Below are 16358 nucleotides of genomic sequence, written 5' to 3'. Positions count from 1 at the left end.
TTTAGCCATTATTTCTCCAAATACTTTTTTCTGTCACCTCCTTTTCCCTTCTCCCCTGCCCTTTGAGGACTTCAATTGCTTGTATTTTGCATTACTTGGCAGTGTCCCTTGGCATATGACACTATTTTTTTTTCTTTCCTCTTATGAATTTTTTTCTGTTTTGGACCATTTTTATTGCTATGGCTTTACACTCACAGATCTTTTCTTCTGCAATGTTTCATCTTTTTCATCTTTAAAAGTTTGTGATTTTCTTATGGTCTTCTATGTTTGCACTCAATTTTTTTAACACAATGCAGAGTGTTATAATAACCATTTTACTGTCCTCTGCTAATTTCAATATCTGTATAAATTTAGGGTCAGTTTTGATAGATCAGTCAAGATTGATTTTTCTCATTTTGGATCATGTCCCTGCTTCGTATGCCTGGTAGTCTTTGTTTGGATGCCAGACATTGTAAACTTCACTTTGTTGGATGTTGCATACTTTAGTATTGTTATAAAGCCATTGTTTTTTTAAGATTTTATTTGTTTATTTGACAGAGAGAGAGAGAGATCACAAGCAGACAGAGAGGCAGGCAGTAAGAGGGAGAAGCGGGCTCCCTGCTGAGCAGAGAGCCCAATTTGGGGCTTGATCCCAGGATCCTGAGATCATGACCTGAGCTGAAGGCAGAGTCTTAACCTACTGAGCCACCCAGGCGCCCCAAAGTCCGTTTAAAAAATTTTTTTTTTTTTAAAGATTTGTCAGAGAGAGAAAACACAAGTGGGGTTGGGGGCAGCAGGCAGAGCAGGCAGAGAAAGGAGCCTCCCCGCTGAGCAAGGAGCCTGATGCAGGACTTGATTCTAGGACCCTGGGATGGTGACCTGAGCCAAAGGAAGCAACTTAACCAACTGAGCCACCCAGGCGTCCCTGTTATAAAGCCTTTTGAAATTTGCTTTGCAATGTAATTAATTAGTTGGAAACCGTTCGGTCCTTTTGGGTCTTGCTTTTATTTTTGTTAGATGATTCTGGAGTAGTAATCTAATTGTTCTTCAATATTTAGGCAATACTTCCTGAGTACTCTAAGCCCGTGAGTTACAAGGTTTTCTAATCTGGTTGGTAGGAATAGGTACTGTTCTTAGCCCTAAGTGATACCTAGGCAATTTTCACTCTAATCCTCTCAGGTGGTTGGTTCTCTGCCTACCCTTGGCGGTCTCATTTCCACACCCTGATCAGTGCTCAGTTAAATATGCACTAATAGGGTAGGGCTCCCTCTACTGAGGGTTGGGTTCTCTATGGAGCTTTTCATTTCTGGTATTCTGTCCTGTGAGTTCTAGCTGCCTTGGTCTCCCTGGGTTCTCAGCTTTATTTCTTCAATTCAAGTAGTTGTAGGGCTCTACCTCAGCTTCTCCTCCCTTTGCTGCAGCCTGGAAACCCTCTGGGTAAGCTGAGACAGTCATAGGGGTCATCTTGTTTGCTTTTTCCCATCTCCCAGGATTATTGTCCTTTGTTTTCTGATATACAGTATCTTTTTTTTTTTTAAAGATTTTATTTATTTATTTGACAGAGATCACAAGGAGGCAGAGAGGCAGGCAGAGAGAGAGAGGAGGAAGCAGGCTCCCTGCTGAGCAGAGATCCCGATGTGGGGCTCGATCCCGGGACCCTGGGATCATGACCAGAGCCGAAGGCAGAGGCTTTAACCCACTGAGCCACCCAGGCACCCCTCTGATATACAGTGTCTTAAGATCATTGTTTCATGTATGTTGACTGGCTTTTTTGGTTGGTTCAGGTAGGAGGGTCAATTTGGTCCCTGTTAGTCCATCTTGGCTGGAAGAAGTCCCTAACATCTTTCTACTTATTTTCCTCTCCTCTCCAAATAATAGTGTCAGGTTGCTCAGTTGTTGGTCATCTGACTCTTAATCTTGGCTCAGGTCCTGATCTAAGGGTTTTGAGTTCAGGCCCTATGCTGGTTTCTGAGCTGGGCGTGAAGCCAACTTAAAAAACAAACAAACAAAACCCCCACAAATAAAGTGAAAAACACTGATTGTTAGTTTTCTTCAAGGAGGCATTTGTTAAGCTCCAGGACTTTGCCTGTGTGATTCTGGTTAGTCTTCACAACCATACAGGTTTTCTTAACCTCATCTCCATTTGACAGCTGAAAAGCAGGCCCAGATTTTTGCTGGCTTGGACTCTGGACAAGTCTGTCAGTCCCAAGGCCGTGTGATCCTGTGGCTCCACAAAGTTCTCCATGCCTTGCTACAGAATTGCCAGGGAAGCTGCCTGACCTGCATAGCATCCCTGGCTCCTCATTCTTTAAAGAAAAGCTCATACTTGCAGCCTGGCTTTTGAGGTGTTCATACCCACATGCACTCTGTGCTCTGGCTTTGTCAGCCATGCATGTATGCCCGTGTCTCATCCAGCTACTTGATATGAATGAGAAGGCAGTAAGAAGGTAGGAAAGCATCCAGAGATGGGATATCAGTGGCCAGAGTCACCCATGTCTTCTACTAATTCCAAATCCATGCCTCTTCCACGAGACTCAGGATCCCACACAGCTGGCAGGAAGGCAACAGTGAGATGCATAACACAGAGGTAAAGGTGCTCCATTCTCACCATGTTTGAAAATTCTGTGATTCTAGCTATTTCTTCTCCTGAAGGTCAGCTTCTGGACAACTTTCTAGGAAAATCACAGCTTTCAGATAATTCTTCGGAAAACTCAAGTCTGTATTTACTGATTTCCTTCCATGAAATTGGAAAGCCAGCTATAGCCCTTGGTGCCTAGCACAGCCAGAAGGACCTTGGAAGGAGACTCGTGTGAGGTGGCCTGCCAGCTGCAGAAGCCTCAGATGCTTCATAGTCAAGAAAGTGACCTCTGTGCTGGGAAATGAATTTCTGCATGGAGAAGTTGGGGCCATTAGAGGACATCAAAGATTCCTTCCGGTTCTGATGTTTCATAACTACCCATTTCTGGAGAGGGATCAATAGCAGGGGAGGAAGGTGGAAGTTAGAAGGAAAAGGCAGGGGAAGCCAGGATGATTTGGTATCCAATGCGTGTTCATTTATTTTACACTTACAAAAGAAATCGCCCACCCCTCTGCCCCATTCCCCAAAAAAAAACAGTCTCTTTTTACAAACATTTAAAAATTAAAACCAAATGAAGATAGACAAGTTAATTTCAGTACAATTATTTTTCAATGTAGCTGTCATAATTAGAGTTTAAATTTCCTACAAGTGACCAATGTCCAAGTGACTTATAGGGAAATCCTGATTATTGGCCAAAAGGAAAATTCCATATTACAAGTTAGCAAATTCTAGTACAAAAATAGTCCGTGTTGGAATAGCCTTTCCTTTTACATAGGTCTCAGGTCAGTCTACTGACTGCATAATACACTAACATTTCAGGGTTCTCTCTTTCACAAATGGCTCATTCGTCATAGCTGAAGCAGCACGATGCCTGCAGTGGCAGGGACTAGTGTCCACCTTGGGACCGTGCTGGAAACGGCAGGCCTGGGAGTGCCTCACTGACCCCAGGGCAGCAGGGCAGGGCCCCAGCCCCAGCTCCACACAGGGGTCCTGGAGGGAGGGATGAGTGGCAGGCAGAGCTGCCCCCTTTTGAGGGAGCAACAGGCCCAGGATATAGGGGAAGTCCGCCCAGGTAGCTGGGCCAGCGCTGGCACAGGACAGCCCACCTCTTGCCAGTGTCTCCTCGTCCTTCTGTAGTCTGACGAGGTGAGAGGGGGCCCTGTGCATTGTCAGCAGCGTGAGGGTGGCCTTGCCCTTGCTGCAGCCAGGGAAGGTCTGGGCGGGCTACTTGTCCCTCAGGATGTCGAGCTGCTCCTGACACTCGGTAAAGAGGCGCTGAAAGCGGAGATTCTGCCCGATGACTGGCAGCAGCTCCTTCAGCAGCTCCCTCTTCCGCAGACCCTGTGGACATGAAGAATGACAGTTGAGTGCAAGTGTCAGTGAGGAGACCTGGATGGTGCTGGGTTTCCCTGGCCTGGCAGAGACCCCGTGTCTGCCCATCTGACCCCCAGACACCCCCTGGAGAAAACAGAGATGGATGAGAACAATTTCTCTACATGCTGGGAAGCTCCAGGCAAGCTAAAAGTCTGAGCTGGAGCATACAAGTGTGGCAGGGAGCAGGGGAGAGACACAGTGCAAGGTTACAGCAAAGAAAACCAGGGTAGGTTCTGCTCCTCTGTGTCCCCTAAGTCTGCTCGCACAGTCACTGCTGGCCTTCAACTGCACTGATTAGTGGCTATAGTAGCTTAGCATTCCAGAGCAGGATGGGAGTAGGATATTAGGGTAAAAGGGCATGTGGATGGCCATCCAGGAGGAGTTGTTCCCTAATGTGAATGCTCTCTGGGGGCCTGAGGTCAAGTCTAGGGGTGAAGAGGCACCTGGGAGGCAGTGGCTGGCCTTGGTTTTATAATCCTGGGGCCTCTGCCCTTGGGCCTTGCCCAGGGCTCTTTCATGCCTGGGTATACTGGTACCATGGTCTGCCTGGGCTCTTTTGCAATATGCACTGCAAGGAGGGGTCTCCAATGCACAGAACCCTGAGGAGCACAGCCACCGCAAAGAAAAAAAACACCAAACGATAACTCTGACCACTGAAAGAGAAGGAAGGCCCAGGATGTTAAAATAAGAATGGCAGAAAGACAAGGAATTATAGAAAAGAACCGAGTGTAGATATTAAGTTTGAGCAACACAATGGTTGAAGGGATGGGATCTGCAGAAGAATGGCCACTGCTGAAGACCAAGTCAGAGTGGAGTCAGATGGAGGACCAGACCATGCTTGAGAAGGGAGGTACACAGAGAGGAAAATGCAAGAGGAGAAACCATACAGGAAAAGTTAAGGCAGATGGACGATGACAGAAGGGACCAATATCTATATAATGGGTCCCAAAGGAGAGAGAGAAAAAAGAAAGAAGGAAATATTTAAGGAAATAATACAGGTAGATTTCACGAAACTAAAGAAAGTCAAATGGCCTTAGGTTGAAAGCCTCCCTGAGTGCTGATCATGTAAGATATGGAAACAAAATAAAGGCCATATATGAAAAGCCCAAAGCTAACATCATACTCAGTGAAAACCTGGGAGCTTTTCCTCTAAGATCAGGAATAAGACAAGGGTGCCCACTCTCACTGCTTTTTTTTTTCAACATAGTACTGGGAGTCCTAGCCACAGCAGTCAGATAAGAAAAAGAAATAGGAATCTAAATTGGTAAGGAGTAAGTAACATTCACTATTTGCAGATGACATGATACTACTATACCATACTATATAGAAAACCCTAAAGGACTCTAAAAAACTACTAGATAAATGAATAAATGAATTCAGCTAAATCACAGGATACAAAGTTAGTATACAGAAATCTGTTGCATTTCTTCATACTAATAATGAAATAGCAGAAGAGAAATTAAGAAAACAATCCCATTTATAATTGCACCAAGGGTAATAAAATACCTAGGAATAAACCTAACCAAGGAGGTGAAACTATACTCCAAAAACTATAAAACACTGATGAAAGAAATTAAAGATGACACAAATAAATGGAAAGATATTCCATGGTCATGGGTTAGAACAGCCAATATTGTGAAAGTATCTGTATCACCCAAGCAATCTACAGACTTAATGCAATCTACTTACCAAAATACCAACAACATTTTTCATAGAACTAGGAAAAAAAAAGTAAGATATGTAAAAACGGATATCTAGACATGTAGGATGAAATATATAGAATTTGAGAGTATCGAAGATAGAAAAATTCTGAAAGTTTCTAAAAAACAAGATCATATCACCTACAAAAAAAGAGAGACCAAGGTACACAATGAAGTAATATTTTTAATATAATGGAAAAAAACCTCACAACCTAAACTTTTTTACCCAGTTATTCATACAATAGAGTATAATATAAAATATTAAAAAAATATTCTTGGGCTTTTAAGACTTCAAGAGGCTTGCTACAAGAAAGATCCACCATGAAAATCTTTTAGAGGAAATACTCAAAGTAAGAAGAGATAAATCTAGATAATGCTACAAGAGATATGAAAAGAAATGTGGATAACTCAGGCTAAAGTTTATGTTGGCCTTGAGAAAACCAAGAAAACAAAGAATGTGGATGGTTTGAGCTTGGTGATTAAAAAAGAAAAATCTGTCAGACTGGATAACATAAAAGTCAGCTATCTGATGTTAGTAAGAAATATAGAAACATGGATGAAGAAGGGTTAAAAATTAAAGACAGAAAGATATGTTAGTAAAGAATGAAAAGAGAGCTAGTATTTTTAAATTACCAAAGTAGATTTTGTTACAAAAACATCACTGGGGAAAGAGCCAGTCAAAAGAAAGAGACAAAACTACCCTCAGGGAGATTTTAATACACATTCAACTAGTGATGGGTCATGGAAAGGCAAAAATCTGCAGATTCAGGTAATCCGAACTGACCAGTTAGTAAACATGACTAAATGGATATGTGTAAAATGAAAACAAATGGTCTTTGGCACATGTGGTCATATAAAAAATTGCTCTAAAAGCAAACCTCAACAAAATAGCAGGTATCATGTACACAGCAGACTGGCATAGACAAATACAGCCTATTATATATTTTTGTAAATAGTTTTATCAAAATGTAGCCACCCCTGCCTATTTGTTGGTATATTACACTACAACAGCAGAGTGGAGTAGTTGCAGCAGAGACTGTATAGCTTTGCAAAGCCTGAAATATTAACTCTCTTCCCTGACAGAAAAAGTTTGCCAACTCCTGATATAAATCATCTTCTCTAACCAAAATACAATTGAGTAGAACTCATAACTGATTAATCGATTAAGTTAACTTAGTTAACTGATATTTAAAAATGATTTACAAGTAAATGGTAATAAAAACACTAACTGTTGGGGCGCCTGGGTGGCTCAGGGGGTTAAAGCCTCTGCTTTCGGCTCAGGTCGTGATCCCGGCGTCCTGGGATCGAGCCCCACATCGGGCTCTCTGCTCAGTGGGGAGCCTGCTTCCTCTCTCTCTCTCTCTCTCTCTCTCTCCCTATGATCTCTCTCTGTCAAATAAATAAATAAAATCTTTAAAAAAAAAAAAACAAAAAACACTAACTGTTGCAAAACTGTTGTAGAAATGCCACAGAGGTGGGGCTTTATAAGGATACTTACAAACATAAAACATCTTCTATTAGAGAACATAAAAGAATGAAAACCAATGACCTGAGTCTGACCTAAGGTGGAAAAGAAGGGAGGAAGGTAAACAGGGAGGGAGGGAAGGAAAGAAGGAGACATCAGAAAAAAATATTTAAAAAATAAGCCTCATGACTGGCTGAGTAGTGAATCCAGTCTGCCAAGACTGGGAAAGGTGGCCATTTTTTCAAATGCCCAATATTCAACAAAAGACCATGGAACATACAAAGAAACAGAGAAACATGGAAATGGCTGGCTATGGTATTGGCCCATTCAAAATCACAAAATAAACATCCAGAAAACTGACCCTAAAGAAACATAGGCCTAGAACTTATGTGACAAAGACATTAAAACAATTGTCTTAAATATTCTCAAAGAGAACATGAACAGATGGACATATCAGGAAAATGGTATGTGAATAGAATGACAGTATCAACAAAGAGGTAGAAATTATAAAAAAGAACCAAACCAAAATTCTAGAACTTAAAAACATAGTAACTAAATAGAAAAATTCACTCAAGTGGTTCAACAGTAGACATGAACAGACAAAGAATCAATGAACTTGAAAATGAAGAAAAATGAAAATAGTCTAAGGGACTTTTAGGACACCATCAAGCACACCAATATATGCATTATGTAAGTCCCAAAAGAATAATAGAAAGAGAAAGGAGAAAAGAGCTTATTTGGAGAATAATGGCTGAAAAGTTCCCAGGGTTGAGGAAAAACATGGATTTACAAATCCAAGCTCAACAAATACTCCATGTAGGAAAACCCCAAAGGAACCCATACCATGACAGATTTTACTTGAACTATGGAACATCAAAGATAAAGAGACAATCTAGAAAGCAGATACTTGGCTCATTGTGTAAAAAGCATACTCAATAAGCATATTTCTCAGCAGGAACACTGAAGGCCAGAGGGAAGTGGGATGACATATTTAAGGTGCTAAAAGAAAAACTGACATCTGAGAATACCATAGTCAGTGAAACTACTCTTGAAAAATAAGGGGAAAACAAACACATTTCCAGATAAATGAAAACTGATGGAATTCATTACTATTAGATCTACCCTACAAGAAATGCTAAACGGAGTCCAAGTTGAAATGAAAGGATACTAGACAATAAAACAGAAAGTTCTCTGGTAAAAGTAAAAGGACGGACAAATAAAATAACCCATATTTTGTAATTTTATTTGGTAATTCCATTTTTTTTATTCTATAAGATTTAAAAGACAAAAGCATAAGAAACTATAAGTCTATGTTAAAGGCTACAGAATATATAAAGATATAATTTGTGACTTCAATAACAAAGTGGGTGGAGTGGAACTGTAAGGGAGTGGGCAATGTTTCTGCATACAATTGAAATTAAATTGTTATTAGTTTAAAATAGATTGTTATAACTTCAGAATGTTTTTGTTATCCCTATAGTTACTAAAAAGAAAATATCTATAAAACATACATAAATGGAAAAGAAGAGAATAAAAACATGTCACTAAAAAAATCAACTAAAATGCAAAGTAAAATAGTAAAGGAGGAAATGAGGAACAAAAACTATAAAACATACAGAAAATAAATAACAAAATGGCAGTATTAAGCATCTGTCAGTAATTATTATTTTTTGCCAGTAATAATAATAATAATTATTATTATTATTGAGAGAGAGAGAGGAAAAGCAAAAGGAGAGGGACAGAAAGAGAATTTTAAGCAGGCTACATGCTTGGTGTGGAGCCTGACATAGGACTCAATCTCCCAACTCAGATCATGACCTGAGCCAAAATCAAGAGTTGGATGCTTAACCGACTGAGCCACAAGGTACCCCTGGCAATAATTACTTCAAATGTAAATGTATTAAACTCCTCAATTAAAAAAAAAAAAAACAAACGGGTAAAAAACCAGAATCAAACTATATGCTACCTACAAGGAACTCACTTCAGAGCTCAGAACACATACAGATTGAATATAAAGGATAAAAAAGATAGTCCATGGAAATAGTAACCATAACAGAAAAGTTGGCTATACTTGTATCATACGAAATAGATGTTATTTCAAAAACTGTTACAAGAGACAAAGAAGGACACTGTATAATGATAAAGGGGTCAATTCACCAAAGATGATGTAACAATTATAAACATATGCACCAAACATCAGAGCTCCTAAATATATGAAGAAAACATTGAGTTGAAAGGAAAAATAATTCTACAATAATTGTAGTAGACTTCAATATCCCATTTTTGATAATGGGATATTGAACAACCAGAGAGAAGATCAATAAGGAACCAGAAGTCCTGAAAAACAATACAAACTGTACCTTATGTACATATATAGGACATTCCACTCAACAACAGCAGAATCCACTTTTCTCAAGTGCACATTAAACACTCTTTAGGAGAGACCACACAGTAGCTCACAAAACAAATCTCAATAGGTTTAAAAAGACTATAAAACTATCTTTTATACCACACAGTAGCTCACAAAACAAATCTCAATAGGTTTAAAAAGACTATAAAACTATCTTTCCCAATCACAATGGGATGAAACCAGAAATCAAAAGCTATTTTGTACCACACAGTAGCTCACAAAACAAATCTCAATAGGTTTAAAAAGACTATAAAACTATCTTTCCCAATCACAATGGGATGAAACCAGAAATCAAAAGCTAAAGGAAAACTGGACAATCCACACATATGTGGAAATGAAACAACACATTGCCTTTTTTTTTTTTTTTAAAGATTTTATTTATTTATTTGACCGAGAGAGATAGAGAGATCACAAGTAGGCAGAAAGGCAGGCAGGGGGTGGGGGAAGCAGGCCCCCTGCTGAGCAGAAAGCCCTGATGCGGGGCTCAGTCCCAGGACCCTGAGATCATGACCTGAGCCGAAGGCAGAGGCTTAACCCACTGAGCCACCCAGGCACCCCGAAATAACACATTGTTAAGCAATGATTCAAGAAGAAATCTCAAGGGAAATTAGAGAATATCCTGAGACAAATGAAAATGAAAACAACATACGAAGAAATATAGGATCCAGTAAAAGCACTTGTTAGAAATTTATAGCTGTAAGAATCTACAAAGAAAGACCTCAGATAAATACCATAGCTTTCCATCCTTTGAAACTAGAAAATAAAAGCAAGCTAAACCCAAATCAAACAGATGCAAGAAAATCATTATTTCAGGGAAAATAAAATGGAGAATAGAAAGATTGAGAAAATAAATGAAACCAAAATGTACTACTACTTGAAAGGATCATCCAAACTGATAAACTCTTAACTAGCTGGACTAAGAAAAACAGAGCGAAGACTGGAATGACAATCAGAAATGACACAGGGACATTATAACTGATGTCACAAAAGTAAAAATTATAAATATGGGGATACTATAAGTAATTGTTCACCAACAAATTAGACAACCTAGATAAAATGGACAAAATCCTAGAGACACATAGCCTACTAAGACTGAATCATGAAGAAATACAAAATCTGAATGGATCTATAATTAGTAAGGAGACTACATCAGTAATCACCAACTTCCTAAAAAAAAGATCCCATGACTTACCAAATGGCTTCACTGGTGTTTTTCACCAAATATTTAAAGAAGAATTAATAACAATCTTCAACTGATGCAAAAAAATTTTTTTGATCAAGTTCAACACTCTTCATTACAAAAATACCCAGCAAACTAGTAATAGAAGTCAACTACCTCAATATAATACAGACCATATATGAAAACATCACACTCAATGTTAAAAAACCGAAAGCTTTTGCTCTAAGGTCAGGAGAAAGGTGAGGATGCCAGCTTTCACACTTCTACTCACCTTAGTACTGGAAGTTCTAGCCAGAGCAATGAGGCAAGAAAAAAATAAAAGGCATCAATATTGGAAAGGAAGAAGTAAATTTTTTTGTTTGTAGGCATCATTTTATATGTAGAAAACCCTAAAGACTCTACAAAAAACTTGTTAGAACAAGTGAATTCAGCAAATTTGCAGAACAGGAAATCAGGACACCAAAATCAGCTGCATTTTTATATACTAACAACAAACATTCTGAAAAGAAAACTAAGAAAACAGTTCTGTTTACAATAGCTCCTAAAGAATAAAATACTTAGGAATAAAAAACTTAACCAAGGAGGTGAAAGACTAGTACACTGAAAACTACAAAATGTTGCTGAAAGAAATTAAAGAAGACACAACTAAATGGAAAGACACCACCTGTTCATGGATTAGAAAACTTAATATTGCTAAGATGTCAATATCATCAAAAACAATCTATAGATTTAATGTACTCCCTATCAAAATCCTAGTGGTGTTTTTCTACAGAAATAGAATAATTCATCCTAAAATTCAAATGGAATCTCAAGGGATACTGAAGAGCCACAAGAATCTTGTAAAAGAAGATGAAAGGTGGAGGCCTATTTCTGACTTCAAAACTTATTTCTGCTCTTCCCATAAGTGGCCTGAGGTGACCTCTGAAAATGGTTCACTATTCACTTGACCCAGAAAGCCCTACAAAATCATGCAGATCAAGAGGTTCAAAGCTTTGTGTTCACTTTATGAATGCATCAAAAGTTTGCATATCTGAGAAGCCACCAAGTATCTGAAGGATGTCACTATATAGAAGCAATGTGTGCCATTCTGTTGCTATAATTGTGGAGTTGGTAGGCGTGCTCAGGTCAAACACTGGGGGTGGACACAGTGTAAGTGACCTGAAAAGGGTGCTGAATTTTTACTGCACATGCTTAAAAATGCCTAACAGTGAACTTAAAGGTTTAGATGTAGATTTTCTGGTCATTGAGGATATCCAGGTGAACAAACCCCCCGAGACGTGGTGGGAACTTACAGAATGCATGTTTGGATTAACCTGCACATGAGCTCTCCCTGCCACAGAGATGACCCTTATGAAAAAGAGCAGATGGTTTCTAAACTGGAAGAGGCAGTTGCAAAGAAGAAAAAGATATCCCCAAGAAAATGAAGAGACAAAAACTTAATGGTCTGGGAATAAATTCTGCATAAAATAAATGTAAGTAGAAAAAACCCCAAAACAAAAAACAACCAAAAACAACCCCCCAAACTTACTTCAAAACTATTCTATCTTTTAGTTTTTGAACTATGTGACTATATTACTATCCAAAATTAAATTTATTTATTTATTTATTTAAAAATATTTTATTTATTTATTTGACAGAGAGAGACACAGTGATAAAGGGAACATAAGCAGGGGGAGTGGGAGAGGGAGAAGCAGGGAGGTGGGGCTTAATCCCAGGACCCCAGGATCATGACCTGAGCTGAAGGCAGATGCTTAACGACTGAGCCACCCAGGCGCCCACAAAATAAAATTTAAAATTAAAAAAAACCTCAAACATTTAATTAAAAAATCAAAGGGGATGAAGTAAACTGCTAGAAACAAAGCAGAATATTCTGTCTGCCTGTGGCAACAGAGGAAAGCTGCAAGAGGATCCACCCTCTGACCTGAAGGTTGGTGTCAAAACCAACTGCCACAGAGTACCATCTCCCAAAGTGGGCTCTCAGTATGTCTCTCTACTGTTTAAGGCAGCAGCCGGAGACATTGCTCATCACCACATTTCTGGCCATTGTCACAGGTCCTACGGTGAAGAGGGAGAGGGAGGCTTCCAAAACCAGGATCTGGCTGGGAAGACAATGGCCAGCAAAGAGCTCAAGCACCTGAAGGATAACTGCTTAGTGACCCAACCCTTGGCTTCCAGTCTCCCTCCTGTGTAGACTGTGCCATGATCTTTGAGGGAAAGAAGCCTGGACCTTTGGGGTCTCCTGAAGCAAACTGGTAGTTCATATCACAAAGAGTAATTTCCCAGTATATAAAGAATTCCTATGAACCAATTAAAAAAACATATAACAATGAAGTATTTCAATAGATAGTTAAAGAAAAAAAGGAAGTGTAAGTGGCTCTTAAATATACTAAATGATGCTTCCTAATACGCCTCTTGGGAGGGCTGCTGAGTCAGCATTGCTGGTTGGTTGTTTTTTTTTGTTTTTTAAAGCATTGCTGGGTTTTTGTTTTTTTTTTTAATTTATTTATTTGACAGACAGAGATCACAAGTAGGCAGAGAGGCAGGCAGAGAGAGAGAGAGAGAGAGAGAGAAGAGGAAGCAGGCTCCCTGATGAGCAGAGAGCCTGACTCGGGATCATGACCTGAGCTGAAGGCAGAGGCTTTAACCCACTGAGCCAACCAGGCACCCCTAAAGCATTGCTGGTTTTAAGTCCATCTTCCATCTACTGGTCCTTTTTCCCAGCAACTCTGAGGATCAGTTACATTGGAATGATCAATTCTTACTGTTAAAGTGTTTATGAAGAAACTCAACAAGAGAGCAGAGTGCTCATACTCCAAACTTGCCCTTAATATCTAGATAAAGAGATAGTAAAAAAGTTTTTGTAAAAAAGGAATAAATTCAGCATAGTGCTGAAGTCAGGAGGAAATGTGGCAGACATCAAGAGATGGCTGTGGGGACGCCTGGGTGGCTCAGTTGGTTGAGCGGCTGCCTTCGGCTCAGGTCATGATCCCAGTGTCCTGGGATCGAGTCCCACATCGGGCTCCTTGCTCGGCAGGGAGCCTGCTTCTCCCTCTGCCTCTGTCTGCCTGTGCTCGCTCTCTCTCCCTCTGTCTCTGACAAATAAATAAATAAAATCTTTAAAAAAAAAAAAAAAAAAAAGAGATGGCTGTGTCCACACCTGCTCTAAGACCTCTCCTACATATGCTTTACTGCTCACTTCCCCAGACTCCCTTGCAATGAGGGTGTTCAAGTGACTTGTTGGTTGCCTGTGAGGCACAGACTAGCTTTTGGGAGAGCTTTTCTTTTTTTTTTTTTTTAAAGATTTTATTTATTTGTTTATTTTAGATTTTATTTATTTATTTATTTGACAGAGATCACAAGTAGGCAGAGAGGCAGGGAGAGAGAGAGGGGGGAGCAGGCTCCACGCTGAGCAGAGAGCCCGATGCAGGGCTCTATCCCAGGATCCTGAGACCATGACCTGAGCTGAAGGCAGAGGCTTAACCCACTGAGCCACCCAAGTGCCCCAGCTTTTCTTTTTCTGGTAAGAATGGTAGATGCTATTGGTACTGGTTTCCCCCCTCCAGCTGACTTACTTGGAGGACAGAAAACAACAATATTTCAGTCACTATTGGGAGTACCACTTACCTGCAGCTGAGAGCATTTGTCATAGATACCAGGGACCATGAGTGGACTAGCTATGTTAGGCAGTTTACAGAAGATGAAAAGCAGGTGGGACCACACGGAAAGGGAGCCCCAGGCTCTTTTGGGCAAAGCTCCAACGAGGTGTCCTGCTCAGAGCTGGTAAGAATAAGTGGCAGGAAGGAGAGGGAGAAAAGAGCACATGGCTAATAAATGGTGGCCTGTCTGTGCCTCCCTTCATCTGCACCTTATTGGCCTAGCACCCCTGCCTTCAGTCTGAGACAGAAAGCTGCTATGTAGAACTCCAGCTCATGTCTTGGGCTAATAATGCTCTCAGAGTGGCAGCTGGATCACAGAATGAGGCTCTACAACCTGGCTGGGGAAGAGGTTAGTCAGGCACATGCTGACCTATCTCCCACCCAAGAAGACATCCTGTCAGGGTACCCCAGAGCTGACATGTGCTAGGGAATTACTGGTAATTTGGAACCACCCTTCCTGTTGAGGTCATGGGACGAAGGTACACAAATAGAAATGGACCTCAGGGAGCTAATGTGCTAATGACCTAGAGTTGAGCTGGGATGTGGGGAAGGTAGAAATTCAGAGAGGGATGCCTTTGCCTTGGGAATGTTTATTGATGAGAAAAAGGCTGAGCGAGCTTCTGTCAGACTTGTGGGCCTAGGGAGACAAAAGCAGGGGCCAAAATGAAAAGTGGGGATTCCTGTTAAGTCATCCCTCTTTGTGCTGACACCCCAAAGGGATGTAACCCAGAATAAAGGTAAACCAGAAATAAATCCGCCCCTGCACAAATGAGTGTCTGGCTTTGAATCATGAGACAGCCCAGAAAACCTCAATCCCAGAACTGGGCTGAGGGGAGTCTGCAGTGCTGGTGGTGCCTCAAGAACTGGCAACAGCAAATAAAAGCACTCTGTAAAAGAAGGTAACATCACCTGAGGCCTCAAACCATTTCTACAAATAATTTTTCAAACATGCCCAGCGGATAGAAATAATCAGGCATGTAAGGAAACAAGATAATATAAATGAGACCCGGCAGAGACATTTATAGGCAATTGAAACAGATCCAAGAGGGCTCCCAATAGTAGAACTATCAGACATACAACTTTAAAACAACTAAGGTTACTATGCTCAAGCAGATAAAAGACTAAGTTGAAAATATGGGGGGAGAACTGCAACCATAAAAAATGATACAGCAGATTTTAAAAAGAGAGGACATTACATCTCTCTGAAGATGTGGAAAATGGAAGGGAAGATATCACTGAGGAAGAGAACCAAGGCAGATCCACAGAATGAATGAAAGAAACAGACTTTCAGGTTTGTGAAACTTCAAAACAAGAGAGGGAGCCAAAAGAACTTACACAGCAATGGAAATCAGATTTGCAGCAGAGATTTTAGCAACAGTGGATGTTAAAAGTCTGTGGTGCCATACCTTCAAAGATGTAAGGAAGGGGAATTGGACTTTGAAGTTAGGATTCTAGTAACCAACCAAATTAAGATCCACTGCTACAAAATAAAAATCAAATAAAACACACAGGCCAATCACACACCAAGGCCTGTAGAGCTTGTGAGGTCTGACCTCCAGCCTTTCTGACTGCAACCCGTTTCACCCTCCCACTGCCATTCTGCTTGGCTATTCCTTCCACACGGCAGGCCCTTCCACCTTGGGCCTTTAGACTTGCTGTTCCCACTGCCTGGATGTTCTTCCCCCAAACATCTGTGGGGCTTTGCCCTTCACCTTTTCTGGTCTCTGCTCAGTTAGTTAAGACTTCCTTGATTACTCAATATAAAATAGCATCCTGCCAGTATGCCCCTGGCCACTTTATGTTTGTTCTCAGCACCCACCCTCACCCAACACAATACATGTACTTGCTCAGCTGTTTAGAATCCACCTCTCTGCACAAGAATGGAGACCTAGGAAGGTGGGGGCCGTTAGCTTTGTTCACTGCTCACTGTCCCATGCCGAGCCAGAGCAGGTGCTCCATCAGTATTTGCTCAGTGACTGCATGAAGCAGGGGAGCTAACTTATATCCACAACCCCC

At 40.6% G+C, this 16358-nt stretch overlaps 1 protein-coding gene across 7 annotated transcripts in view; it reads right to left on the bottom strand.

The window, feature by feature from the left end:
• Positions 1-3007: 3007 nt before the first annotated feature.
• Positions 3008-16358, bottom strand: part of LOC116878422 (protein HIRA) — an 86491-nt gene continuing 73140 nt past the window's right edge. For 5 of the 7 annotated variants that reach the window (XM_032875902.1, XM_032875905.1, XM_032875903.1 and 2 more), the window contains one exon: positions 3008-3898. In XM_032875902.1, coding sequence (XP_032731793.1) covers positions 3444-3898 — 455 coding nt within the window. In that variant the 3' untranslated portion in view covers positions 3008-3443. The remainder of the gene's footprint in view (positions 3899-16358) is intronic. The other 2 variants (XM_032875904.1, XM_032875908.1) reach the window with 2 other exon arrangements.

The sequence above is a fragment of the Lontra canadensis genome, unplaced genomic scaffold (assembly GCF_010015895.1).
Source record: "Lontra canadensis isolate GAN:19392208 unplaced genomic scaffold, GSC_riverotter_1.0 scaffold57, whole genome shotgun sequence".
NCBI lineage: Eukaryota > Metazoa > Chordata > Mammalia > Carnivora > Mustelidae > Lontra > Lontra canadensis.
The sequence above is the reverse complement of the archived record's forward strand: the minus strand, read 5'-3'. Positions and strand labels throughout refer to the sequence as shown.